The sequence below is a fragment of the Sturnus vulgaris genome, chromosome 21 (genome assembly GCF_052056855.1).
Source record: "Sturnus vulgaris isolate bStuVul1 chromosome 21, bStuVul1.hap1, whole genome shotgun sequence".
NCBI classification, from domain to species: domain Eukaryota; kingdom Metazoa; phylum Chordata; class Aves; order Passeriformes; family Sturnidae; genus Sturnus; species Sturnus vulgaris.
Genome location: NC_142263.1, coordinates 2,752,958 through 2,780,441, shown reverse-complemented (window position 1 = coordinate 2,780,441; position 27,484 = coordinate 2,752,958). Strand labels below are relative to the sequence as shown.

Here is a 27,484-nt window from a genome sequence, read left to right as displayed (position 1 = left end):
GTTCTGGTTTTGTTCTCTGGCATATGGACTTGTACATGCACTGGCCTTGTCTAGCAAGTGCTTGGCACAGACTTCCTCCCTTTTTTTGTGTTTCCTGCACTGCTGACAGCTTCATGTGGAAAGTGGGTGTTGGACACCCACAGGTGCAGGGTGGATTCTGATCCAAAAATTTACCCAAATGGCAAAATGTGTGTGGTGATTTTTCCATCAGGAAGCTGCTCAAAACTCAGCAGGATGAAGCAGGACAGCCCAACACACCCAAAGAAAACATTCAGCTGATCTCTCACTGATAACCCACAAAAAATGATGTTGGAAGCTTTTTCTTTAGAATTCCTTCCTTTTGTCTAAACCAGCTTTCTGACTTGTGCATTAATTAATAAGCACAAATTTCTCTTCCATTGAATTGAGTGAGTGCATCCCAGAGATAAATTTCTCTTGAATGAGAGAAGAAAAATAATGGATGATGTTGCTGGTGACAGATACTCATCTCTCTGACAGTGCTGGGCATGGTGATAAAGTGAACAAACCTTCTTTTGTTCTGTTTTAAAGTGAGTGGAAATGACTCCAGTGCTGCCCACTGCCTGAACATGAACTCATCATTCTGAAAACCAGAGGCACAGCCCAAATTCATCCTCGTGCCTTTGTTCTGCAGCAGAACAAATGCACTGTTAGCTGGTAATTGTCTCTTAATTCAAATGTAGTTGTCATTAGGACATGAAAAATCCAAGGGGTTGGGTTTTGCATTGCTGGGAGCCACTGAATACATTTCAAAATGATATTTAAGACAGCAATTGGTCCTTATAAGCTGCTGGCTGTGCTTGTAGAATGTCAGAATGCATCTCCTGTGGGTTTTCCCTCCTCTCCCAGACTTTGATGAGCACAGAGCTCTTGGTAGACAATGCACATGTGATCACACTGTGTGAAAGTGGTGTGTTGATAAATTAGAGCTGCCATAGCTGAGCTTATCTGAAGTTTTTATTCAAGGCATTTTCTTAACAAGGCTTCCCACCAAGATCTTGGCTCACAAATCTTTATTCTCTGCCCTGCCTGAAGCAGAGAGATGGAGTTTGCCTTCTCAGCACAGCCCTGAGAACAGGAATTGCAGTTCCTCTGATACCATCTCGCCTGATTTTTTTTTTTTTTTTTTTTTGTCTGCTTCTAAAAGGTCAGATGTTTTTTGCTGATGTTCAGTGTGTTATGAGGTCAAATAAATGAATGCTCATGAGCTGCTTTTGCAGAAAGCTGTGTGCAGCAGATAATTCCTGTGTGTGTTCATTGCTCTGTCAGATAAATGCAGCTGTAGTGTTTCCTGGTTTGTTCATTGTTCTGGAGCATTGATGCTTAGCAGGTTTGGACAGAGGGGTCAGCAAGCAACAAATTAAACGATTTGCTGTGATATTATTCTGGTTGGGGTTTATTTATCTCTTCACTGAGCTCTGGGGGTGCCTGTGGATTACCTTCTCCAGCTGATCAGGAGAGGAAAGTTTGGCATGGCAGGATGGAAGTGGTGAAAGTGGTGATTGATTATTTTACTGATCCGTGCCGAAGTGAAGGTGAGAGGGGATTGCCCCATTTCATAACAAATCAAGTGTAAGGTTTAGACACAGTGGGGGTTCTCATTCAGGAATCAGGGGAAGTGATTGCCAGTCCTTCCTTGTGCTTTCCTCCAGGTGCCCCAAGGGAATGTCTGCACACAGTGCCTTGGGATCCAGTTGCATTTGGCCCCAGGAAAGGCACCCTTGGTCTCCTGCTTCCCTGCACCTCACAGATTGCAGGTTTTGGGATGCCTCAGGGCTGGGATAAAACACATCAGCTGCTCAATCAGGGCCTTGGAATTTGGGGATGGTTTTGTATCAGCTGAAAATGAGCATTCTGCTTTGTTTTACATCTGCTTTCTGCCCTGGTGCAAATTTAGGGTGCAGTCCTTGAGTGTTTCTCACCTTGGATGGGAAAACAACGCTGACTAAAGCAAAACTCAGTTCTGACAAAATTCTGGTGCACACGGAGAACTGGGGCAGGATACAGGCAAAGACTGATTTATCTTCCTTCTCTGGTGAGAGCAAAAGGCAAATCTTGCTGAAATCCAGAGCTGCAGCTGTGGAACAAACAATGCCCAGTCCAGGTAAATTCCTGGCAAAACCCCATTTGGAGTGGACAAGAGAGGGGTGAGGTCCTCACAAATGAACCCTTCTGTGACAGGATGGGTTCTGCTTAGCTGTGGCTGTAACTTTAGTTAGAAAAGGTTAATCTGATTAGTTGGTATTTACAAAAAGCTTTGGGAATGAGCACTGCTGTGCTGACACTGAAGTGCTGACTGTTATGATCATGATAGATATGCTTTATCAGCAGTTTGCCTGATGAGCAAGATGCTTTTTTCCCATTTGACTGTCAGGGAGCTGCCTCCTGGAGAGCAGTAGAAAAATATTTCAGAAAAAAAGAAAAGGCAGGGGGGAAATGGGTATTGTGTTGTTTTACTGGATTCTGGCTCCTGTTGAGCACTGTCCCTCTGGTACCAGACAGAGGGAGAGGGATTATTGACAGGAGCAGGGAGAGACAGGAATGGCTTCACACTGATAGAGAGGAGATTTAGGGTTGGCATCACCAAAAAATCCTTCCCTGGGAGGGTGGGCAGCCCTGGCACAGGTACCCAGAGCAGCTGTGGCTGCCCCTGGATCCCTGGAAGTGTCCAGGACCAGGCTGGACAGAGCTCTGAACACCCTGGGACAGTGGAAGATGTCCCTGCCCATGGCTTGGATACCTTGGATCTGCTTTGTTAACAAGGCTTGGGGACAGGGTTTTCATGGATGCCTGAGATGTTATTCCTTGTTTTCTTTATTTTGGGGCTGGGTGGTAGTGGGGAGGTTGGTGGTGTTCCATGTTTGACACACAAAGTGTGTGTTCAGGCTCAGAAACTGAGCAGAATCACATGTTTTATGGAAAGGAAAATCCTCCTGGGAGGAGCAGCCAGAGTTCATGATTAATTTGTAGAGCATGCATGCACGCCATGGATCCAGGAGGATTCCTTCCTTTATGCTTTTCCATCCTCAAAAGGAACACTTGTAGCTGATAAGACTTTTATAGGTGTGGGATCTGAAAACTCCATTTCTGCCAGCGAAGAGAGAGCCAGGCTTGAGCTGCCTTGCAGGTGCTGTCAGATGATGTGGCAGTGTAAAATGGTGTTTCCATCCTGAATAGGGTTTTTAACTGTCTCCTGCTATCAGGAGTAGTCTTCAGAGGCTGTGCCTTGCTTTGGCTGCTGTCAGATGTTCAGATTAAAAAAAAAATAAAATACTGGAGTGCAGTTTATAGAGTAGCTTCTACCTTCAGAGCTTGCAGGGAGTTATAAAGGAGAGTGTAATGAAGGAATGCTGCATTTCCCATGTGGAAAGTAGGGCAGAATGGAGAGAAAAACTGGTTTGGTGACTCATGGCCTTACCTGATGGCTCAGAAAATTCAGATCCAGCTCTCATTTTTCCCATGGGGTGTCCCAGCAGTGAGTCAGCCAGGGGACAGCAGGGCTGGCTCTGCTCCTCACTTTCTCCCTGGCTGGCAGAGCCCGGGGTGGTGCCGAGTTCCCCAGAGAGGTTTGGGAGACGGGGCTGGGTGGGAATCATCACCTTCCCTCCTGTGCAGTCATTTCCAGAGCCATGAATGGAGATAACAGCAGCAGGGAAGTGTGAGGGCAGCCAGCAAGTGAATAAAGATCTGTGCTGCTGATCTAATCCCCAGGCATCACTTCTGTCTCCTAAATCCAACCCTAAATCCCCTGCAGGGATCCACAGCGCTGAGCTGAATGTTCTGTGTGTTTTTCCAGCGCAGGTTTCTGTGAAATCCCTTTCTTCCCGTGCCCAAATCTCTTCCTCTGGAGCATCACCAGCGTGTGGAGCCTGCCCCACACACCCATCCCCTGCCAAACCACGGCCTTTACCTGCGTGTTCCGGTGCTTCCCGTGCGACCCGTCCTGCGGGAGCGCCTCCTGGGCCACCCCGGACTTCAGCCAGCGCTCAGTGGCTCCAATGGTGAAGATGACAAGGTCCAAGACTTTCCAGGCGTATCTGCCTTCGTGCCACAGGACCTACAGCTGCATTCACTGCAGGGCTCACCTGGCCAACCACGATGAGCTCATTTCCAAGGTAGGTGCTCCCCTGGAGCTGACACGTTGCACATCGGTGGCTGTGGAAATGCTTGGCCTTTTGGAGCTGCCTTTTCCCTTGGAAAATGGGCTCTCAGCCCAAAGGATCTGTATCTGTGAGCTGCTTTTTTTGTTTGAACTGCTTGGGGTCTTCACCATCCTCACAAGTGCAGGGGCTGGGAGTGATCCCTTCACTCTCGTGCCCGGGGAATGAATGGCTGGAGCTTTAGGGGAGGTTTAGTTGGATATCAGGAGAAGGTTTTCACCCAGAGGGTGGTTGAGCACTGGAAAGAGGCTCCCCAGGATTTGGTCACAGCACCAAGTCTGAATTCAAGAAGCATTGGGGCAAAGCTCTCAGGCACAGGGTGGGATTATTGGGGTGTCCTGTGCTGGAGTTGGACTCAGTGATCCTGATGAGTCCCTTCCAACTCTTGAGGGATGCTAGGATAAGTTAAATTAAAAACTCAGTAAATGTTTTGATGCAGAAGGAGCAGGCCAGTAAGAGGAGCTTGTTCTGAAGTGGGAAAACTGAACTTTCCCAGTGTCTGCTGGAGCCTGGCTGTGGTCAGGCTTCGAGTTCCCAGGTCTCGGCTGCCTTGGAATAACTGTTCCGTAAAGTTTATTCAGCTTATAAAATCTGTGTTCAGAAAAAACAGACACAGCCAGAGATTTATGAGCTGAGCTGAGTGGAAATGGTGCTGTGAGCTCTGTGTGTGCAGCTTGAATAGTTCAGCTTCTTGGAGCAGCCTGGAAAGGCTGGGATCACCAGGGACAGAGGAGCTGTGTCCCTTGGAAAGGGGTTTGAAATGTCATTGTGGCAGCATCTGTGCCCTGGAGGTGAAATTGCTTCACCTTTTGGGCCAGCTGGCTGACTCCAGGCTGCTGTGCCCAGTTGAGATGGGGCAGTGACTCCCTGGATTTTTATTTGGTGCCCTGGATTTTGTGTTGGGACACAGAAGGTGCTTTACTGGACGAGGAGAGAGGTTTGTTTTACTTGCTGTTTTTACAGTAGATTAGAGTTTGTGCTCTGCTTTTGTTTCTTGACACAGCTGGTCCCCAGCCAGGGAAAAACAAGGCTGTACATTCCCAGTGCTTTCACCTTTGATGCTTCCTTCCCCTCCTTGTTCCATGTCCATGCTCCAATGCAGCCAGCTCTGCAGATTAAGTAGCTTCCAGCAGGGCAATGCCAGTGCTGCCAACTGCTTGGAATTTGAGCTGTTAGCCCAAGGCAGGCAGAAACTGCCCAGGAATGCTGACTGCTAAAATATGGACAGGAGAGGGAAAAGAGGGAAGCACAATGTCACTTCTGGAAGTGTTAACTCCAATGTGCTCTGGGATCTGCTCCTTCTAAAAGCTCGTTCTAGACCAAGGTGTAAATTAATAGTTGGGACCACATCGCTGGTAGAACCACTAGCAGGTCATGGAATTTGAATGCAAAGGGTTTGGGGTTTCAGGGTTTGTTTCTCAGGGTTGTAAACATGAATAAAAACACATTCTTTGTGTAATTGGAAACCTTATAAAAGTAGTTGTGCAATCCTGGCTTGTACAAGTGGCTGTTTGACAGAACAGAAGGGCAGTCCCTGCCTCAAGGGGCTTCCAAATGTGGAGGAGAATTCCCAGGCAAACTTAAATACTGGCTTTTTTATCTGTTGGAGTTGAGTTCGCAGAGATGTTTCATTTCTTTCGTCACAGCCTTATGTTCACATCCCTGAACCAGGCACTGCTTGTTTCCCACATGGAAACGTGGCAGAGCAAAAGGGAGGGACCAGGATGGAAAAGGGAGTGGGAGATTCTTCAAAACCTTCCTGCAGCTCATCCTGAACCTGACTGTGCCACTCACATCCGAACAGCCCAAATGACACCAATCCTTGGGAACATTCCCACAAAACAGGCTTTTGTTAATTCCTTAATTAATTCCTCTGCTCCTTTTTTGCCCTGAGCTGTGCACAGACCACACCAGAGCTGGGCTGCTCTGCACTCCTGGAGATTTTAGCTCCTTTGGATGCTCACAAGTTGCAGCACTGGCTTGGGCTGTTGGATAAAACACAACTGGAGCTGAATCCCAGGACTGTTGTGTGTCAGTCCATTCTTTCATTTCCTCTCCATCTCCCAAGTTTCCTCTCCCAGCACCAGTGTTAACTTTGGCTTCAAAGTGTTTTGCCAGCACCAGGTATCCAAAACTCCTTGACAAATATGCCTTGGCAGGGCAGTTTTTGCTCCCTTCTCTACTTCAGGAAAACTTTGTGCTTTAAAAGGGGTAGAAGGTTTCTCAAGAAACCATTGCTATTTAAAGAAAACAATCGATGCTGAAGCTTTTAAGAAAATCCAAAGCTGTTCCATGAAGCCAGTTACCAAAATGTTGCTTACTTGGCCTTTTATCTCCTGCAGCCTGAGGGAGAAAGTGGTTTAGTGTGTCTGATTTTGTAACAAGATCTAAATTGTAGGTTGGACTGTCTGGCCAAGAAAGGCCTTATTGACTTAGGAAATATTAAGGTGATCAGATAAATTGGGTGGAGTGAGTAGTTTTCCTTTCTGTGTTCCTTTGGTGTCTGGCTTAGCATGAGTGGAGGTTCTTGTTCCCTTGGAGCAATGCATCATTTAAAAGGCTGTGCCAAATTTAGTACATACTCTTGTTTCACTGCTTTTTCCAGTGCATAAGTGGGCTGAGACTTTGGGAACTCGACCCTGCCCTGCAAGAGATTCCTGTGTGACCTTGAGGAAGTCACTGGATGTCTTTGTTCCTCCTTTTCCCCACCTGAAATTCTGCTCCTTTGTCCAGTCTGCTTGGAAGATTTTGGAGCAGGTCCTGTCTGCTCCTCTAAATTAGTACAGGGTGTCCCAATCCTCTTTGATTTTAATGTGAAAACAAAATCACTGTGCCAGGCAACCATACTTAAAAAGCATATTTCAATGCCAAAAAAATAAGTGAAAAGTACTTCTTGTTACAGGCACAGTATCCCATGGTTTCTAGAATGTTTAAGAAAAATATATATTCCATAATCAATGTCTCCAGGAAGGAGACAGGAGTTTTTCTTGACAAATGTGCTTTTTACATCATTTCCTAGTGAGGCCTTAGGGGAACAGCCAACAAAATAGACATTTAACAAGGTAAAGTTAAAAAAAAAAATAAAAAAAAATCAAACTGGCAGGGGGTGATGCTGATTTCTACCTACTCTGTGCTATTCCAGTTCTTTCTGTTGGAATCCACATGTGCCTTTAAAGGAGGATGGGAACAAGAGCAGAAAGATCCAGGCCAAAGATGCCACTTGAGTGTCTTGGGTGCTGATTTTTTGTGCTATGTGAGCAGTAATTCAGCAGAAATGTCCCTGATTATGGAAATATGTGGAGAATGTCTTGTGGGCGTCCTGCAGTTTCATTTTTTTTTTTTTTCCCCCCTGAATTACTGTGATCCAACTGCTAAACATTACTCAGTGATGTATCCTCTGAAGTTAGCCCGAGGCTTGCCGGGGAAATTTAATGTTTTCCTTTGATGTCTGCATGGAACCTCACTGAACATGAATGGGAAATTCTTCAGCACAAAAGGCTGCAGCTCCTCCAGCACTGAGAATTTAGGAAAAAAAAAAAAATGAAGGACTCCTGTGTGCCTGACTTTCTCATTTGGGGCTGGGTTGTTAATGAGGCAGCACTTAGAAGCTCTTTTTCATCTTCTCAGTCGGGAGTTGGGAGGTTTATCAGGAAAATTCCCTCCCAGTTCTCTCTTTGCTGGCTGCTGGAGCCTGAGCCCGGTGCTTCAGCAGCTCTTGGGGAGATTTATGGCTCGCTGAAAGCATCAAACTTTGCTCCGTGTTGAGGATGTGAGAAGGATTTGAGGTTTTGGTGCTTCCACAGAAGCTGTGGATGAATTCAGCTTTTTTTTTTTGATGCTCCACATACAAGTGAAAGGAGCAGCAGCTGTTGGGTTTTTTTTGTTTGGCTCTTTGGGTTTTTTTTTTCTTTTTGCTTTCTTTCATGTGGACAAGACAGTGTTTAATGTTCTTTAGGGCTTCTCAGGAACCAGCTGATATTTGTAGTTCAGTTCATTTTGAAGATGTGAAGTTATTTGCTGGGTGAGGGCAACGTGCACACAAGGTAGAACAATAAATTTAAAATTACAGCGTGGTAATCTTGAACCTAATGGAAAAAGAGGAATTTAATAAATGGCCAGGACATGTCTGATGAAATTCCTGCATTTCCATCATAGGAAAAAGAGGGTATGAGGTGAGATGGGTATTCCCTCCTCAGGGGTAAAGATCTTATTTTTCATTACACGGGTTTTATTCTTTCTTTAAAGTAGATCTTGTTCCTTCCTAAATATGAATTTAAATTCCCAGCTCCCCAGTAATGAACTCCTAAGGCCAGGAGGAGCCATCACATCATCACACCTGACCTGCTGTGGGGCATGGGCCAGTGCATTGCTCCAGGATTGCAGCAGTTCGTGCAGGAAAAGCATTTAGTCTCCATTTGAAAACTTCAAAAAGGGAAATTCACTGCTCCCTTTGGCCATTTTTTTTTCCCAGTGGTTAATCATCCTTACTATTAATAACCAGAGACTTTGAATTTAGATTTGTCTGACTTGTGCTTCCTGTCATTGGCCATTATTTTATTTCTTTTATTAATAAAATACATCTCCAGTCCCTATTCTTCTCCCTCTAAAAGGTCACAGTAACCAAAGTCACTCTTGATCACTTTTTTTGAACAGACTAACCAGATTCAGCTCTGTCACGGTGCAATCTGATTTCTTCCAGTTTCACATAATTTCTGTGGTTCTCTTCTACATTTTTAGCATTTCAGTATCTTTTTTTAGGGATGGAAGCAGAGCTGCTCTCATTGTTTCAGCCTCAGACTCTGCAGCAGCATCTTTTCAGCTCCCACTTCTCATAATTGTATCAGTCTCACTGGCTCAGCACTGCACACAATCTTCTGTTCATTTATTTGCTCTTCATGCACCAGATTTATCAATTTTATGCACATTTCTAGAGGCTGTCCAGTAGCTTTTGGATCCTGCTTTCCAACTCTTGTTCCCTAATGAATTTACCACTTCCAGGCATTATTCAGAGCTTGCTCTTAATTGCAAATATTAGAGTTGGAGCAGTAAGTGATAAACAGCAAAGCAGCTCCGGGAAAAGTCATTAAGAGTTTTTTTAGCTTCTCATTTCACTGCTGTGAACATGAGAGTGGGAAGGCACTTTGTAATTCTTGGCTTCCATGAAATTTAAAATTGAATGCAGGTCGAGAGGATTTCAGTGCTCAGTAGAACAATGTGTCATCAAAGCCGTTCAATTTTCCTTTTCCTCCAGCGTTTCAGCAGGAGATGCAGCCTCTTAAAAAAAATAAAAAATCAACTTTTCCAGACCAATCCATCCCCAAAACCCTTTCCAGGCAGGTTGGTGTTTGCAGGGGGGGAGGACAGAGGGTCTGGGGTTGTTATTTGAGTCCCTCAGCTCTGTGTTTGGGAGGGAATAAACAAACAACGAGTGCCCTTTGCAGGGAAAAAGTCAGGATGTGAAATCTGAGCCGGGTAATGAGAATTTGTGGTGCCAATTCCATAATGCAGCCACTTAAATTAGATCCTTCTGTCCTGTGGAATTGCTTCCTGTGGGGTTTACCCTACCAGTGTTCCCTCAGATCCTGCTGTCCATAATGGCATTGAAGAGAGTCAGGATCAGGTTGTTTTATTTAGTCAGGAGATGGTTGGTTCACAGAACGAGCCCAAGGTAATTTGTACCTCCTTGCATAATTGTGTTTATACAGCAATTAACTGCTGTGTGATTTTATTAAAATACTGCATTCTGTTCCAAAAAAAAAAAAAAAGGGAAAAGGTAATAAATCACAAGAGTTTAGAATTCCCTGTCAAGGAGGAGGAACAAGGTAAAAATGGATTTTTCTAATCCATCACTTTCTTCATGGAAACAGCTCTCCTTTCATCTGCTGCTTCCTCTGCCTTAGAATTGATGACCTGGGCATAAATAAAATATTGCTGCCATTTATTATCCAGGGAGCTGCCAGGGACAAAGGACAGTTGAATCATCAGGGTTTTTGCTGCAAATCCTGAACAACTGGAGCTCGGAGCTGGTGAGGTCTGAGCCCTCCTGGGAGTTTCAGCTCTTGGCCCTGGCAGTTGGAAAAGGAGGGAATTCCAGCAGAATCCAGGGCTTGCTCCTGGGAGGAGCTGCCCTGGGAATTTCCCTGGCAGGTGTGTGGTTTTAATCTGATTTATCATTGTAGGAGCAGCCCGGGAACAACACAGAGCTCTGGTTTAATCTGTAATTTAATCACACACAAATCTGGGGGCAGTGCAGGGGGGTTTTTCCCACCTGCTGCCTTTGGGGAGGAGACCCTGAGGAGTGTCTGAGCATAATTTCTATTTTAGAGCAGCAGGAAATGCTGTCAGAGCTGTTGTGTCTGGCAGGCAGCAGCACATCCCTGCAGGAGTCTGTGCTCTGCAGTTTTCCTCATCCAGCAGGACTGGAATGAGCAAAGATTGAAGCTCAGGCAAGGAAACTGCACCCAGAGTCTCCTCTCTTAAAATGGAATCACAGCTGTGAGGAGAAATAGCAATAACAAAGGTACAAACTGAGGCTGGATACCTGGAATTGGAGATTTCCAGTGATCCCTTTCAGCAGTGATGACCATGGAAAAAATGAGTAAAAATCCGATTCCAGCTCAGCTCTGAGAACACATCCTCAGTGAGAAAATAAATATCAGCACCAAAACTTCTTTTGGCAAGGCACAAATACTGAGAATGTAGGTGATGGATTAATAAATGAATGATAATTTCAATAAATGGTGAAATTCTCAGCCATGAGGTGTTTGCTGAGTTCATCTCCCTGCAGTGGATCTTCCCCAGGGACTCAGGGGAGCTGTGCCCTGGACAAATCTGCTTTTGCTGAGAAGCAACTCTGCCCTCAGTGTCAGCACTGCTGCTATTATGGGCTGCATTAATGGCAAACAGTGCTCCACTGATACATAGACACTCACTATTATGCTGCTAATTAAATAACTTGTTGCATTAGCAGTTTCCATCTTCCATCCCAGCTCTGTGTTTATCTCCAAAACCCATGCAGCAGCAATAATTAATGTGGAAATAAAGGGCTTTATTCTCCCCCTGCCACTGGTTTTTCAAATTACTGGATTGTTGGATGCTTTGAGCCTACAGGAAAACAGCAGCACTCAAAAGTCAGGGATAAAACCCACAGCAAAAATCTCATTTTTCGTCCCTGTGTACTCAGAAATGGCTTCATTGTCACCTTCTGTGGTTTTTCACAGTAAATAACAAAAATATTCTCCATATTGCCCTTCTGCATTCCAAGTGTAAATGGTGATTGAGGTGCCAAATTCATCCCAAATCCCAGCTCTGGGAATGAGGCTCTGGCAGTGCAGGGATCAGGGTTAACCAGTGGCCAGGCTCCCTGCTCTGCTGGGATTCACAGTCACACACATCTCTGCCCCTAAATAAACTGGAGTAATTGCTTTTAAAAGTAAACATTCCATCTGCTCTTTCTCCCCCCAGTATTTCCATCCTTTTTCATCTTAAAAGTCAAGTTTTGAAACGCAGCAGCAGCAACCAGAGACTGTGCAAATCACAAGAGAAGCCTCAAATTATTGTGAAGTTTTACAGAAGTAATAAATCTGATGTATTTTATTTAATTTGCCTTCAGTAGTTTGCAACCTTAGCATTTGCATTTGGAAATTTCACTTTGAAGTCTGTGAGCTGGAAACTCATTGAAAAATAAATAAGAGCAGAGTCCAGGAGCCCAGGGCTTCAGGAAGGAGGGGGAACAGCACAGGGCTTGTGCTAACAGGAGGAAAATTCAGTGTTGGGATTGAAGTGAGTCAGGACAGCCTGGCTGACACGTGAGGGACAGGGGGACAGAGGAGTTTGTGAATTTTGACATTTTTATAGAGTTTGGCTCAGGATTTAGCTCAGCAGAGCAATGTCTTAATCTGTGTTAGAAATAAATGTGTTAGAATAAAAAAAAAAAAAAAAACAAAACCAAAAAACCAGCCCCTCGATTTTAGACAATTTGCATTTCCCTGAGTGCTGCTCTTCATTAATTGCAGAGCCCCAGAAGAAGAAATTCTCTTTCTCCCTTCTGCAATATAAAATTTCTGAGAGAAATCCCCTGCCCTGCCCCCTGGGTATGGATTAATAACTGGGAATGTGCCCCTGGATCCTGACCCATTTAAATCCCTTCAGGAAGCTCCATGTGCCTGTTGGTTTTCCATCTTCCTGGGCAGTGACATTCCAGGGATAAAGCTGGGTGTCCACTGTGGTTCATGATATTTCAGCATTTTTTTGGGAATCTTGTGAAAATGAGGATTTTTTTCTTGGCTCCAGCACCCAGAAATGTGAGAGGGTGAGAGAATCTCCCTTTGAAAACCAAACTAAACTGGAGCAAAAAAGTCCTTGTTGAGAAGAATTGTAAAATTAACCATTCCTTAAATTTGCATGAGGATTTTAGGGATCAGGAGGCTGTTGTATGGCACTGGAACACTGGGATTTCAGAGCACAAGGATTCTTGTAGGTTGGACTAGGGTTGGGAGTTGGATCAATACCTGGGAGGCAAAATAAAAAATTACAATGATACTCCCATCAGAATAAAACCAGACAAAAGCCTTTCATCTGTACACACCTTCCTGCTCACAACCTGAGCCACAAAATCTGGAGCTGTTCTGAGGATGGGATGCAGCAAATCCTGGTTTTTCCCTGTGTTTTTGCACAGCAACATAAACTGCAGGGGAATAAAGGCCGTGCTGAATTAATTGAATTATTTCAAAGATGAGTTTGGTCCACTAATTCCTTATCGACTTTGGGCTTTAAATAGCATTAAGGACCCGTGGTAAAACTCAATTAAAACTCAGGAATGCAGCTGGAACAGGCTGAGGTCACATCTGTGCACGAGGTGGAATAATGGAACCTGTTCCCTTGGTGCAATCACACCAGAATTGAATCTCTGTTTAATCTGAATTGAATTGTTTAATGTGATCGTGGCCTGCCCCTGCTGTGAGGAGAGCAAGGTGCAATTAATGAGCCCTGAGGAGCTCTGGGGAACCTGTGTGGCTGCAGGGCCCCAGCAACTGAGCTCCTGCTCCCCTGGGAAATGCTGGGCTCTGATGTGAGTGGATGCTTGGAATGGTGCTGGAATCTGCAGCAGGAATTTTTATTTTGCTGTTTCCTCTGTTTTTATTTTGCTGTTTTCTCCTTGATGCTCAAGTGACTCCCAAGGAAACTCCTTTTCTCAAGGAAAAGGATGATGGAGCCATCATACACCTGGTGCTGTTACTGGTTCCTCTAAACACATTCCAGGGCTCATCTTTTTAATCAAATTAAATCAAATCAAATCAGGCTTGAAAGGTGCCATGGAGGCTGAGCTTTGTGTGGGAAAGCAGCAGGTAGGAATTGGGATGAAGTGCAATAGGAATTGGGATGAAGTGCATGGGCACAAGGAAAACTGGAGTTTGGGGCACATCTTGGTACTCAGACTTGTATCAGGTTATATTGACACCACGTTTTATCTTAGTTAAAGGTCTCCTCTCCCTGTTGAAGCTGTGTTTTATGGGAACATCTCATGCTTGGATGTTTAACTCAGCAATGGGAATAGATAAATCTGACATCAGCCTTGTGCTGTGGCTGTACTAACTCAGACCCACAAGCTGGGAAATCAGTGATGCCACATCTCTCTGGAGAGCTCCTTGTGTGGATTTCCCAGGCACAAATTCAGTTTCCAAGGGTTTGTCACATCCCTTCCCTCACTGCACCACTCTGCCCCGTGGGGATATCCCAGGGAATGTTTCCTTTTTGGAAAATCCTGGTTCCTGTGCCCCTGTGGCTCCTCCTGACTGCACTGCCCAGGACGTGGCTTTGGGCCCTCAGCTCCATTTGCATCCCTGCACTGGGAATTCTTTCAGGAGCAGAGTCTGAAGGGGCACACACTGTTCCCTTTCCCTCTTGGACCTGTTTGGGGCCAGGTGCCTTTTCATTTTTTCTGTTTTATTGGATTGTTCAAAGGCTGCCAGCTGGATTTAGGTAAGTGGGGTTTTTCTCTGCTGCAGTCTGCAGGCAGCAAGCATCACAGTGGAGCCATTTAGCCCTGGCAACTGCTTCCTCTTTTTCCAGATGATTCCAGCAGCTCTTTTTGTGTTTAGTCTATTGTCAAACACTGCCACAAAGACTTGGGGTGTTAATCCTGTCATCTGTTCAGAGAGTGGAACTGCTGAGTGGGCTGTGCTGGGGGTGAGGAGCTGTAGGTGCAGGGTGTTTTCAGAGTCTGTGCATCACTGATGGAATGCCAGAATTCCCTCCCGTGTGTCCAGCAGGCAGCAGAGAGGGGAATGTGCCAGAGCAGAGGTGTGGAGGTGGAGAGGCAGAGCCAAGGGGACCCTGAGCTGTGCTCGGAGCTCTGGGGCTGACAGCAGAGTGTCACAAACGGATTTACCCAAACAAAACAGCTCCCAAGGCTGTGGCTGCTGAACAGAGCAGGATCCATGGTCCTGCAGGCTGGGCCCATCCCTGGTGGGCAGGGATGTGTGTCCCAGAGGAGCTGGGAGTGAGTGCAGGTCCTGATCCTGCAGCAGGGCTGGTACAGCAGCGTCTGTGAAAGCCCAAGAGCCTCTGCAGGTTAAGCCTCTCTCTGTGCAGGCTCAGCCTCTCTCTGTGCAGGCTCAGTCTCTCTCTGTGCAGGCTCAGTCTCTCTGTGCAGGCTCAGTCTCTCTCTGTGCAGGCTCAGTCTCTCTCTCTGTGCAGGCTCAGCCTCTCTCTCTGTGCAGGCTCAGTCTCTCTCTCTGTGCAGGCTCAGTCTCTCTCTGTGCAGGCTCAGTCTCTCTGTGCAGGCTCAGTCTCTCTGTGCAGGCTCAGTCTCTCTCTGTGCAGGCTCAGTCTCTCTCTGTGCAGGCTCAGTCTCTCTGTGCAGGCTCAGTCTCTCTCTGTGCAGGCTCAGTCTCTCTGTGCAGGCTCAGTCTCTCTCTGTGCAGGCTCAGGCTCTCTCTCTGTGCAGGCTCAGGCTCTCTCTCTGTGCAGGCTCAGCCTCTCTGTGCAGGCTCAGTCTCTCTCTGTGCAGGCTCAGGCTCTCTCTCTGTGCAGGCTCAGGCTCTCTCTCTGTGCAGGCTCAGCCTCTCTGTGCAGGCTCAGCCTCTCTCTGTGCAGGCTCAGTCTCTCTCTCTGTGCAGGCTCAGTCTCTCTCTGTGCAGGCTCAGTCTCTCTCTCTGTGCAGGCTCAGTCTCTCTCTCTGTGCAGGCTCAGTCTCTCTCTCTGTGCAGGCTCAGTCTCTCTCTCTGTGCAGGCTCAGTCTCTCTCTCTGTGCAGGCTCAGTCTCTCTGTGCAGGCTCAGTCTCTCTCTGTGCAGGCTCAGTCTCTCTGTGCAGGCTCAGTCTCTCTCTGTGCAGGCTCAGTCTCTCTGTGCAGGCTCAGTCTCTCTCTGTGCAGGCTCAGGCTCTCTCTCTGTGCAGGCTCAGCCTCTCTGTGCAGGCTCAGTCTCTCTCTGTGCAGGCTCAGGCTCTCTCTCTGTGCAGGCTCAGGCTCTCTCTCTGTGCAGGCTCAGGCTCTCTCTCTGTGCAGGCTCAGCCTCTCTCTCTGTGCAGGCTCAGCCTCTCTCTGTGCAGGCTCAGTCTCTCTCTCTGTGCAGGCTCAGTCTCTCTCTGTGCAGGCTCAGTCTCTCTCTCTGTGCAGGCTCAGTCTCTCTCTCTGTGCAGGCTCAGTCTCTCTCTCTGTGCAGGCTCAGTCTCTCTCTCTGTGCAGGCTCAGCCTCTCTCTCTGTGCAGGCTCAGTCTCTCTCTCTGTGCAGGCTCAGCCTCTCTCTGTGCAGGCTCAGTCTCTCTGTGCAGGCTCAGTCTCTCTCTCTGTGCAGGCTCAGTCTCTCTCTCTGTGCAGGCTCAGTCTCTCTGTGCAGGCTCAGTCTCTCTCTGTGCAGGCTCAGTCTCTCTCTCTGTGCAGGCTCAGCCTCTCTCTGTGCAGGCTCAGCCTCTCTCTGTGCAGGCTCAGTCTCTCTCTGTGCAGGCTCAGTCTCTCTCTGTGCAGGCTCAGTCTCTCTCTGTGCAGGCTCAGTCTCTCTCTCTGTGCAGGCTCAGTCTCTCTGTGCAGGCTCAGTCTCTCTCTCTGTGCAGGCTCAGTCTCTCTGTGCAGGCTCAGCCTCTCTCTCTGTGCAGGCTCAGTCTCTCTGTGCAGGCTCAGTCTCTCTCTGTGCAGGCTCAGTCTCTCTCTCTGTGCAGGCTCAGTCTCTCTCTGTGCAGGCTCAGTCTCTCTCTCTGTGCAGGCTCAGTCTCTCTGTGCAGGCTCAGTCTCTCTGTGCAGGCTCAGTCTCTCTCTCTGTGCAGGCTCAGTCTCTCTCTCTGTGCAGGCTCAGCCTCTCTGTGCAGGCTCAGTCTCTCTCTCTGTGCAGGCTCAGTCTCTCTGTGCAGGCTCAGCCTCTCTGTGCAGGCTCAGTCTCTCTCTCTGTGCAGGCTCAGTCTCTCTCTCTGTGCAGGCTCAGCCTCACTCTGCAGGCTCAGTCTCTCAGCAGAGCTGCAGTTTTGCCTCTCTGCCATCACATTTAGGGACCTCCCTCCTCCCCAGGGCTGGTGTCTGCCCCACACTGTCACCATGAACACTCCCTGCGATTGCCCTTTAACTGGGAACAGGACAATGGGGGGAAAACCATTTCCCTCAAAACTGGTTTTTCAAACAACGATTTCACAGCTCTAATTTGGGATCAGCACAGCTGAGGGGCCATAAGAGTGGCTGCAAATTGGGTGACAGCAGATTCTTAAACCAGAGCAGCTGCCAAAGCATCTTAACATGGAGCTTGTGGCCTGAGGAGGGAGAGGATCTGCTGCAAACTGCTGACCCAGGCCCCCTGCATGCTCCAGTCAGCATTCCTTGGGCCCTGCAGCTTTTGGATGCTTCTCTCCTGAGCACCCAGGAGCAGGGAGGGCTCCTGAGCTGAGTGCCAGGAGCAATGAGCTGCTGTGCATCTCCAATCCCAACAGCTCCACTTGATTTTTTTTTTTTTTTTTTTTTTTTAGAGGGCTCAGACAGGATGGGGAAGGAAGGTTTGTGTTGCTGGCACAATCCAGATGTGTTTTGTGTTGCTGGCACAATCCAGATGTGTTGTTTCCAGCCAGACACTGAGCATTAGCAGTGCAGGGAAAAATATGTGCTTGGGCTTCCAGTGAAAAACAACAAGAGAAAGATCTTTTCCATTTCTTTCAGCTGGAAAGTGATGCCAGGAGCTGTTGTTTCAGAGAGTCTGGATTTGTGTGGGAGGGGGATTGAGATGCACCTTTGAGTGTGCATCAGGAAAATCTACACAGAGAAAATGCAGAGCACAGAAAGTAGGTCTGGCTGCTGGCTGTCACTTCAGTGAAAATCAAGTGTGTTGTGGAAATCTTTGTGTGTCTCTTAAAAAAAACAAACAAAACAACAAAAACAAACACAAGAGCGTCTGCTTGTGTATAAATAAATCTGTTTTTTTCTGATTTCGTAGCTCCCATTACAGCATATGCCAATTTTTCTGGCATGCTAAAAAAGCAGGAACATCTCCAGGAAATTCTCAGGTTACAACACCCAGATAAAAGCTGCCTTTATAAAGATGCAGCCAGCTTGGTCTTGCAGAGGACAAATGCACTGGGGATCTTGAGGGTCCAGACTTCTCTCCCTTCTTTTTATCTGTTTTGCCAAATCCTTTGCTGGCTGCAGGGTGACTATTGAGACAGCACTGAAAGCTGAGCAGTGGTTTGTTGAAAATTTCTGCTTGGGGAGGGGATAAATAATGTGATTTTTTTTTCCCAGTGACCACCCTTAGATACCCACAAGCACTGGTGTGAGCTGGGAGGAAGGGCAGGCACCTCTGGAAGGATGCTGCTGTCCCTGGGGGTGGAACAATGTCCAGAGAGCCCCAGCACAGCTGATGGGACTGGGTTTGTTGTTTATTAAAAGCAGACCTTTGTACAGCAGGAACAGAAAATCCTATTTCTGTCCCAATAAAGCTCTGCTCCCATGGTCGCTGTTATTGGCAAACTCAGTCACTTTGGTATTTACAGAGAAGTATTTACTGGGAAGGGCTGGATGGTGAGAAATTTTCAGCTGATTTCACTTTGCACTGTGGCACACACATTGCTATGGGACTCTGGGTTTCATCCCTGAACCCTTTCCATGGCATCCCAGTCCTGCAGCAGGGACAGGCAGTGCCCTCCTGCCTTGGATCCTCCTTCCTGAGCAGGGAAATCATCCTTTGGGTTCCCATTTTTCCCCCCCTAGGTCACTGGGATGGTGCAGGGCGTGTCTGGGAGCAGCCAGGCTGGTTGTGTGTGAGCTATGACAGCAGCAGAGGGATTAAAAGAAGCTTCTCTAATAAATGCAATTACACAAACATGCTTCAGCCATGTGTCCTATTTAATTCCTCCCCAAGAAAAGAGGCATTCCTCAGGGCACTGCTTTTGTCTGAGTCAAAGAGAGATCCCAGTGCCTCGGGCATCCTCTCCGGGTCCACAGTGGCTCTTCTGTGCCCTGGGTGGCAACTAATATTGGGCTTCAGAGTCCTCTGAAGATCAGTTATCCCTGCAGGACCCAGGGAATTCTGTGCCAGGCAGGGATTTTGGAGCTGGCACAGCCCTGGCTGCCATGCAGACCTCACAGGCAGCTGGCACTGCTGGCTGTGGCTCCCTGCCCGGGTGCCCCGTGGCATTTTTGCCCTCTGAGATGCCTCTGCTTTGTGGAAAGGATCCTTTTGCAATTGGGGATCTTCCCAAGGAAGCTGTCAGGGCTTGGGCTGCCTCTCCTCGAGGCAGGAGTTGGGCACTGATGGAAGGGGACAGCCCAAGGAGGGCAGGGACCCCCCAGACATTGTTTTATGTGATGTGGGATTGCTCTTAAGCAAATCAAGGATCATTGTTAGAGGGCCCAGAGGTAAACCATGAATGTTTCTCTTTTCCCTCAAAACCCTGTTCCCCCCCCTTTTATGGATTTTTGGTCTGAAATCAGCTGAGGTTTTAAAAAAACTACTCAACATTCCAAGGTTCCTGGTGAGGTGCAAAGTAAAGGATTAAATGGTGCAGAAAAGCTGCTTTTGGACTTGCCCAGCCCCTGCCCGTTGGTACAGACATTCCCCGAGGTGTCCCACTGAATAACCTGTGTACAGACAACCCACAATGTTTAATTCAGTGTGTGCCTGTCAAAGCACGTTAAAAATGCAGGTGGCACTCGGTGCCTGTCAGCCAGGCACTGTCCCAGGGTGATGGCACAGACCTGGCACGCTGGGAATGCCAGGCTGGCACTGCCCTGGTCCCTCCAAAACATTGCCTTGCCATGGTGTCAGATGCTGAGGAAATGTGGGGCAGAGAGGATGTGCCTGCATTGTCTGGGCTGGTTTGGTTTTTGATTTTCGGTTTTTGGTTTTGCTCTGTGGTTCTCTTGTCCACGCTCATCTCCATCTCCTGCTGGGTTTAACCCCAGTCCTGAAGATCTCCACATTCCCCGTGGGAATGTGAGGCTTGCACACCCCTCAAGACCTTTTGTGAAATCTCAGAACTGTGTTTCTGTGCAGAGCTCCTGGCACAGACAAACCCCAATCCCAGGTTCAGCACCTGGCTGTGCAATTCCCAAGGCAAATCAATCCCTGTGAAAGTGCAGTTTGGAAAAAGATCCAAACCAATTTTTGGCAGCCTCCAGGTGAGGCTGAGGAGTGCAGTGAAGTTCATAAACACCAAAAGGGTTAAAAGAGATTTTGCTGGGACATAAGAGAAAAAACTCAACTCTGGAGCAGCACATTGGGCCCGTATGAAAACACTGGAAATTCCAGGTGTGTCCTGTGAACAGGGCAGGTGCTGGAGCTGCAGAACAGTTGTCTTGTTGCTCTCAGACACCAAACTGAGCTTTGTTTTCTTGCCTTCCAGTCCTTCCAGGGCAGCCAAGGACGAGCTTACCTCTTCAACTCCGTGTGAGTACCCTGCGCACGCCGCGTGGCTCGGGGCAGCTTTAACAAAACCCTCCTGAAAAAGGAAAAAAAAAAAAAAGTAATTTCCTCCAGAAAACCTCTGCCTGGGACTTGGGAGCTTCCTGAAAATGGTTGGAGAATGAGGCAGAAATAGCCCCTGATTCATGTTTGAGTTGTGTAGAGGTTTCAGATACGCAGCAAGGAAAAGGTGATTTTTTTCGTCATCGGGTTGAGAAATCAGAGCTAATGGCTGAGTCATCCTCCTCTCCCAGGATGTCGTTGGACCAAAGAGCCAGAGTTTTGTAAATGTGGGGACAGATGATATCTAAATATGCACTTCATAAAAACTAAATATGATTTTCCCAGTGACTGGAAATAGTTTTGGGGAGGTCACTGCTGGTCTCTCTCTCAGCAGAACTGCTGATTTCAGTCCCATTTTTCAATTTTGAGAGTAAAAGTACCATTTTATCAATTTGAGAATGAAAATCTTTCTCAAATACCTAATTAGCACAAGTGACAAGAGCCTTATTAATCTCCTGTTCAAAGCTTTCATTGAGTTTTTTTTAGTTGAATAAAAAAAAATCCCATTTTACCTTTTCATTCTGCTCTGGAACTGCCAGGGAGCTTTTTGTTGTGGGCACAGCTGGGAAACTCAGAACCTCGTGCTCATGTTTTCAAACCCTGCAATGAAATCATTGTCAGCTTTATTGGAGCATCTTGATGTGGAAGGGGCTCTAATGGGGAGCATCTGTGCTTTGTCCCAGAGTTAACGTGGGCTGTGGCCCCGCAGAGGAGCGGGTGTTATTAACAGGACTGCACGCCGTGGCAGATATTTACTGTGAAAACTGCAAAACCACGCTGGGCTGGAAATATGTGAGTATTTTGGGAGCCCAAAATGCAGGTTTTCATCTGTAACCATCTGTTTTCCTCTTGCTTTTGTGTGTGTTGCATTTGGAAAATCAGTTTTAATTTTTTTTATTTTTTTATTTTTACTAAGAATTTACACCTGGTTTTGGTGGGGTGACATTTAACATAAATGAGGATAATTTCAGTCTTGTGGTTCACAGTGGTTTTATTTTCTTTTCTATTATTCTGGTAGTTGTTATCAGAATAATAGAATGCTCCATTAATCCTGTGTCCTTCTCACTAGAAATACTGTTGAACATGAGTTTATCTGTTTGCTCTTCCAAAATTCAATTACCTTCCAATAAAGTTTAATGTTACCTCCTAATTTCTGCTTCTGGAGGCCCACACCATTTTGTCCAAACATTTTCACCAGTGTCTAAATAAATCTGAACCAATCCCAGTTTGTGTCCATGGCCTCTGGACAGAAATATTCTTCACTGAGCCAATTGAAAGGGTGTAGAAAGGAAACCATAAAGAATGGATGGGGTAGGAATCCATGGAGAAGAAGCTCAGAGATTTTTGGGATCCCAGAGGTTTCTTGTGAGCTGCAGGCACAGATCTGTTCAGAGTGGGATCTTCTCCTGGAAATCCATTCCCACATTAAATTCACCAAAATCCATCCCACTCCCAGGGAGAGAACAACTTCACTTCCAACAAACTTGAATAAATTCCCAAACCACCCTGGAGAGAGATGGATTTCACCACCAAGGATCCCTAAATCCTGGCCCTAGGAGCATTTGCCATTGGCCTGCAGAAATCTGCACATTCTGTGCTGCCACTTCCTTTTTCTCAGCATGTAAAGGCACTAAAAGCAGGATTTAGGATTCCAGAAGCAGGATTTAAAATTCTAGAAGCAGGATTTGTAAGGTTCCAGAAGCAGGGTTTAAGATCCTAAAAGCAGGATTTTTTTTGTGGTTGTGAGTTTGTTTTGTTTTGGTTTTGTTTGTTTTTAAGATCCTAGAAGCAGGATTTAGGTTTCCAGAATTAAAAGAGATTTTTTTTTTTTAAATTTTTTTTTTTAATATTCCAGAAGCAAGATTTTTAAGATTCCAGAAGCAGGGTTTAAGATCCTAGAAGCAGGATTGGTTTTTGTGATTGTGGTTTTTTGGAGTTTTTTTGGTTTTGTTTTTTAAGATTCCAGAAGCAGGATTTAAGATTTTTTTCCCCCATAATTTCCCTGAGAGCCAACAGAAACACCTGCAGTTAACTTTTATTCTGTGAACAAAGCTCAGACCTGCACCAGCACCCCCAAATCCACTCCATAACGTGATTTACACCCAAACATCACCTCCACCTCACTCCTCCTCCTCATCTCATTTCAGGAACACGCTTTTGAAAGCAGCCAGAAGTATAAAGAAGGCAAATACATCATTGAACTAGCTCACATGATCAAGGATAATGGCTGGGATTGAGGGGAGGAGCCAGCCCTGGCAGCGTGCAAGAGACGCCATCCAACCGAACATTTATCCAAGAGTGAGAGAGTGACTGAACGCTTGGTTCCATGCATTTAGAGGCTCTGCAACCCGGGAGCATCTTCACACCCTTCTCCATCTTTATTGGTGACTGGCCTCTAAATTTCTGTCTCTCTGTCTCTTTGCTTTGTATCTGTTTGTGAGTTGACCCTGGCTGCTTCTCTCTCTGTTCTGGCGTTGGCTCCGAGAATGCACCGAGTGCCCAACAGCCATTCCACGCGCCCAGTGCTCGACCCAGCCTGACCTGGGCTCTCCTGGCACCTCCCCAGGTGCCCGAGGCTTGGGCAGGAGGAGGTGGGAGAGGGGTGGGGGAGTGGGGGAACCATCAGGAGGTGATGCTGTGCTTCTCCTTTCAGTCCTGGTTAAGCGAGGCTTGAAACCCATCCTTGTCTAAAAAAGGACAGAGAAATAATCTACTTGTCTAAATGGATAGAGAAATATCTACTCGTCTAAAAAGGACAGAGAAATCTCTCCTTGTCTAAAAAGGACAGAAGTTACCTCACTGTGTTTTCTCTCTGAATCCCAAATCCATCGGCCCAGCCCGAGGCAGAACCAGTTTCCCCCACAATCTGTGTTTTGTTTGCTATTTATGAACTCGTTGTTTGAGGGGGCAGGACCTGGAGGCTGGAGAGATTCCCTGCCTCTCTTTTTTTCTTGCTGGTTCAGGGTAGGGAGGCTGAACATCCCAATGGAGCCGTGGGGAGCATCCTCAGGGCTGGAGAAACCAAATCCTGATTCTTGAGAAGAGGAGAAAACCACTTCAGGCAGAAGGAGTTTGGAGCTGCAGCTTAGGAAATGTGATGGGGTGAAAAAAGGCACGTGGGAGGCGAGGGAGAGGAAATTCCCTAGAGGAGGAGGAGAATGGGGACAAGCAGTGGCAGAGGGTACCCCTGGATTTCCTGGCCTCCCCTGAGCACCCTTGGTGGTGTCTCACCAATCTTTCCCGAGTGCAAGTAGGAAAAAGCTGTTTCAGAACCTTTTCCGTGAATGCCAGGCTCCACTGGGGAAGGCTGGCACAGAAGTGGGGGAGGAGGGAGCCAAGTTCTGGTGGTTGTGTTGCTCAGGTGAATATTTCAAGCCTTGAGGTTTCCTCCCCAAATCATCTCCCCCCTTTTCCCACTCCCAGAAGCCCATTGCAGGCACGGGGAGAATGGGAAAGGAAAAAAAAAAGGAATTCACCATCTTCCCAGCACCCCTGGAATGATCTTTGCTTTGAGGGGTAGATGTGGGTGTCAAAACTGCAAGGGACAAGGAGTCCTTCCCATTTGAATTTTTCCATGGGAATTGCAGAGCACCTTCCCGAGGTGGGGATGCTGGGGAAGGGGTGCTGTGTGTGACAGGGGAACTGGGTCAGGCCAAAATAACAACGAGGAGTTTGCTCTGCAGCAATCCAGCCAGTATCTGGTGCAGAACCCAGGACTATTGAGCTGAGTTTGTTTTCTCTCTCCCCGAGTGAATTTTTCTTTTTGTTGGCAGAATTCTTTCAAGTAGGTTAATCCATGGGGGGAAATCTTTCTTAATCCAGAAGGAAAGAGTGTTGTGCAGGGGGTGCTGACTCCTTATGAAACAGAAGCTTTGGAGCTGTGAGCTGTTGTCACTGGCCCCACTCCTGAGAGATTCCAGGGGGCTGTGGAAGAGTCATTTGCTGTTAAATTGGCTGGGAATGTGAACAGAGACTCTCCTTAAGGATCAGGGAGGAATTTAATGTTGGATCCTTGTGCTGATGATCCTTTCATCCAAACCTGATGAAGCAAAGGTTGTTTTTTTCTCTCTCAAAGTTCTGTTCTTGACAACCTTAGAGAAATGAGGTGGAGCTGGCCAGGCTCCTGCAGGGGATGGAGTTTGTGACCAACCTGTCCAGAGGTGGCTTCTGCCCTCACCCTTCTGCTCTGGCTGTGTAACAATTGCTTCAGCTTTTGTTTTGGATTGTCTCTGCTTCCATCAGCCACATTCCCTCCGGTGACAAATACAGGAAAAAAATCAAAAATTCCACAGCACCTGCTGTCTTGTGGACTCTGGCACTGACCTGGTGCCACTTCCCTGTCCTTTCATTGAGGATCCATGGCAATTTATTGGGTTTTGACTCGTGGGAAGTAATTCCTGTTTTTCAAAGAGCTCTTTAGTCTCCACAGAGCCTTTAAAGGAGCTGGGAGAGGTGAGGGCTCATCCCAAATCCTGTGAGGCTGAGAAGAGCACGCAGGGCTCATGGTTTGATGTTGGTATTTGGAGTGAGTGCTGATCAAAAAGTGATCTAAAAGGCAGGGCTGTGCAGGGAACTGCTCTGAGAAGCAGCAGCTCCAGAGAGAGCTGCCAGGTTGAAATGTTTTTATCCATTCAGTTGGGACAAAAAAAGGACAATGCCCCATCAGACCTGGCTGGTTTTTACTGGCCACAAGTGCTGGGCTTTTAATGGCAACCAGTCCAAACTTGAGTAGGGCAGGGTCTTAATCTGCTTTTAATCGGTTTTGTCCCATCAGTCTCTTGCTGAGAGCCTGGAGCCCTGATGGGAGCCCAGTGTGTGTGGCTGTGCCTGTGCCCAGCACCCAGAGCATTCCTGGGGAGGGGCTGTGATGTCCTGCACAGGTGGGTGAGGAGGAAAAGCTTCGTGCAGCTCCTGTGTGTGTGTCCAGTCAACAGCAAGAGTTTATTTAGTTGGCTGAAGAGGAATTTGGGATCTGGATTTGCTGGTAGCTCCCACAGCAGCACAGGCAGAGTGGGGGGAGCCACAGTGACACACTCAGAGATAACCAAAGAACTTCCCTGCTGAGCTGAGCCAGCTGGGGCCTTTTCCCAGGAGAAATGGAGACCTGGCCCTGGGAGCTGTGGTGCTGCTTTCCATGGGCAGCATCCTTGGGAAAACACAGACAGCAGCGAGTTTTCCTCCTTCTTTTGGTGTCCAGCCTCGTGTCTGGGCAGTGTGAGCACCCTTGAGTTTACATCCCCCCCTCTACCCCAAAGCTCAGACTTGAGGAAGTTTTAAATTGTTTTTGCTTTGGTGGATTGTCTTGATGTGAAATCCTGACCCCTGTAAGAAATATTCAGATGATAATATATACAAAGCAGAAAAAATAACCCCCAGACGTTATCTTGTGAAATATACTTTTGTAAATAATATTTAATTTTTTTAAAAGAAATAATATATTTGGTGCTGTTTTCTCAGAGCCCCTCCCTGAGAGCACTTTCTGTTGTCATTTTTGTTTATGGTAATCCTGTTTCCTTCTGTATTTGTTGGAAAATATGTTTAAAGGGAAACAAAAATCATAATTTCCGTTGTCCTCGGAGGTGGATCCGTGTTCCCTGTGGATGTGGCAGGAGAGGGAACTCCCAGCTGGCAGATTTGGTGGCTGGGTTGGGGACAGCAGCCCCCAGGGGGGACATTTGGGCTGGGAGGGGCTGCAGGCACTCAGAGGGCTCCAGTTCCCCCCTGCCTTTCCCTGAAGCCCAGGAACCCCCCTGGAATTCCCACTGGCCCTGGTCTGTGGGATCCAGGCCTGGGATTTTCTCTTGCACCAGTATTGGCTGGAGTGAAGCAGATCTGGAGCTGCAGGAATTGGGATTGCACAGGAGCTGCAGCCTCACATTTGCTGAGGGCAGCAGGGGTGGAGGATGGAGCTTTTAACTCCATGTTGATTTTAACCTAAACCATAAAATCTTTGGACCCTGATTTTATTTTTGAGGGGAGGTTGGTTTTTTTTTTTTGTTGCTGTTTTGTTTATTTTTTTTTTAACCAGGCTGCTACATAACAAATTAGAGTAAAAGTTTACCTCTGGTGGCAGTAAAGTTCATTTATTTTGTTCTCCTTTCTGTCTTTAATCTCCCCCCTTCTTGCCTTTCTTCGTTTTTATTTCATTTGGTCTCTTGTTTATCCCAAAGTGGACCAACAGCACAAACCACTGGACTGTGTTTTGCTGAGCAAGGAGCTGTTCAGGAACTGTTCAGTTCTCTGGGTTTGGTGCACACGACTTCAAACCACACAGGAACAAAACAAACCCTGCAAAATCAAACTGTTCTCGTGATGATCAAGTGAGAATTTCCTCTTGTATGCATTTTTCTAACTGCTCTGTGAGAGTGTGAATCATGCATTTCACTGCACTCCCCTGCTTTGGGAGGAGCTTCCACGTGAAGCAGTTTTGGGATGAAGAGGGGACACCAAACACCAAGCTCAGCTCAGTGGGAAGGAGCTCTTCCCACCACGGGAGAGGCCTCAGTGCTCAGAAACAATCAGGTTAGACAGAGATTTTCTGCAGAAATCCTGGTGAAAAAAGAACAAGCAGAAGAGGGGAAACAAAATCATCTTGAATTCAGAAAAAAAAAAATAAATTAAAAATCAACATATTTAAATGCAAGCAGAATGGCATTGTGTAAGGTACAACCACAAATAAGCTGTTCTCATCGTTCCAACTGTGTGTATCCTTTGTTTTGTTCTTCCTAAGGAAATGGGAATGCTTTCCCCACTGACAAAACTAAGGACAATATTTCCAATACCAGCCTGTCTATGGATGCTCTTGTGTTTACAAATTGTGTATACTTTTATTTCTTTGATCTTGTTTTAATTTTTTTTTTTTTGGCATATTCTTTCAGGTCATTTGCTTCAGTCATAAATGCAATTGTTTGTTTTCAAATAATTGGTTTTCACCTTTTCATGTATTTGTACATTGTATATAGTTCTTCAGTATTAGAGGGAGGCGTATTGTTTGTCATATTTACAATATGTGTTGGTGCTCATTTGAGAAAATAAAATTTTCAAGTACTAAAGCTGCTGCTCCAGGTTTCTGCTTTATTCTGTGGAGATCCCTGAACTCCAGAGGTGCTCCCAGGGGAATGGATACAGCAATTGCTGCTGCCTCCAGCTCACATACAAGCACAGCCAGGTGGAAGGCAGTGCTTTATCTGGGGTTTTTGGGAAGGGCAGCAATCCCTGCTCATCCCACTGCTGGAGGTGGCAGGGAGCTGTCCCTGTGCCCTGTCCCTGTCCCTGTTCCCTGTCCCTGTTCCCTGTCCCCGTGCCCTGTCCCCGTACCCTGTCTCTGTCCCCATGCCCTGTCCCTGTCCCTGTGCCCTGTGCTGCT

At 46.9% G+C, this 27,484-nt stretch overlaps 1 protein-coding gene across 1 annotated transcript in view; it reads left to right on the top strand.

The window, feature by feature from the left end:
* Positions 1–27,170, top strand: part of YPEL2 (yippee like 2) — a 34,566-nt gene extending 7,396 nt beyond the window's left edge. The window contains exons 2-5 of the mRNA XM_014876555.2: positions 3,820–4,133; positions 19,997–20,040; positions 20,802–20,910; positions 22,266–27,170. Coding sequence (XP_014732041.1) covers positions 4,017–4,133; positions 19,997–20,040; positions 20,802–20,910; positions 22,266–22,355 — 360 coding nt within the window. The 5' untranslated portion in view covers positions 3,820–4,016 and the 3' untranslated portion in view covers positions 22,356–27,170. The remainder of the gene's footprint in view (positions 1–3,819; positions 4,134–19,996; positions 20,041–20,801; positions 20,911–22,265) is intronic.
* The last annotated feature ends 314 nt before the right edge of the window (positions 27,171–27,484 follow it).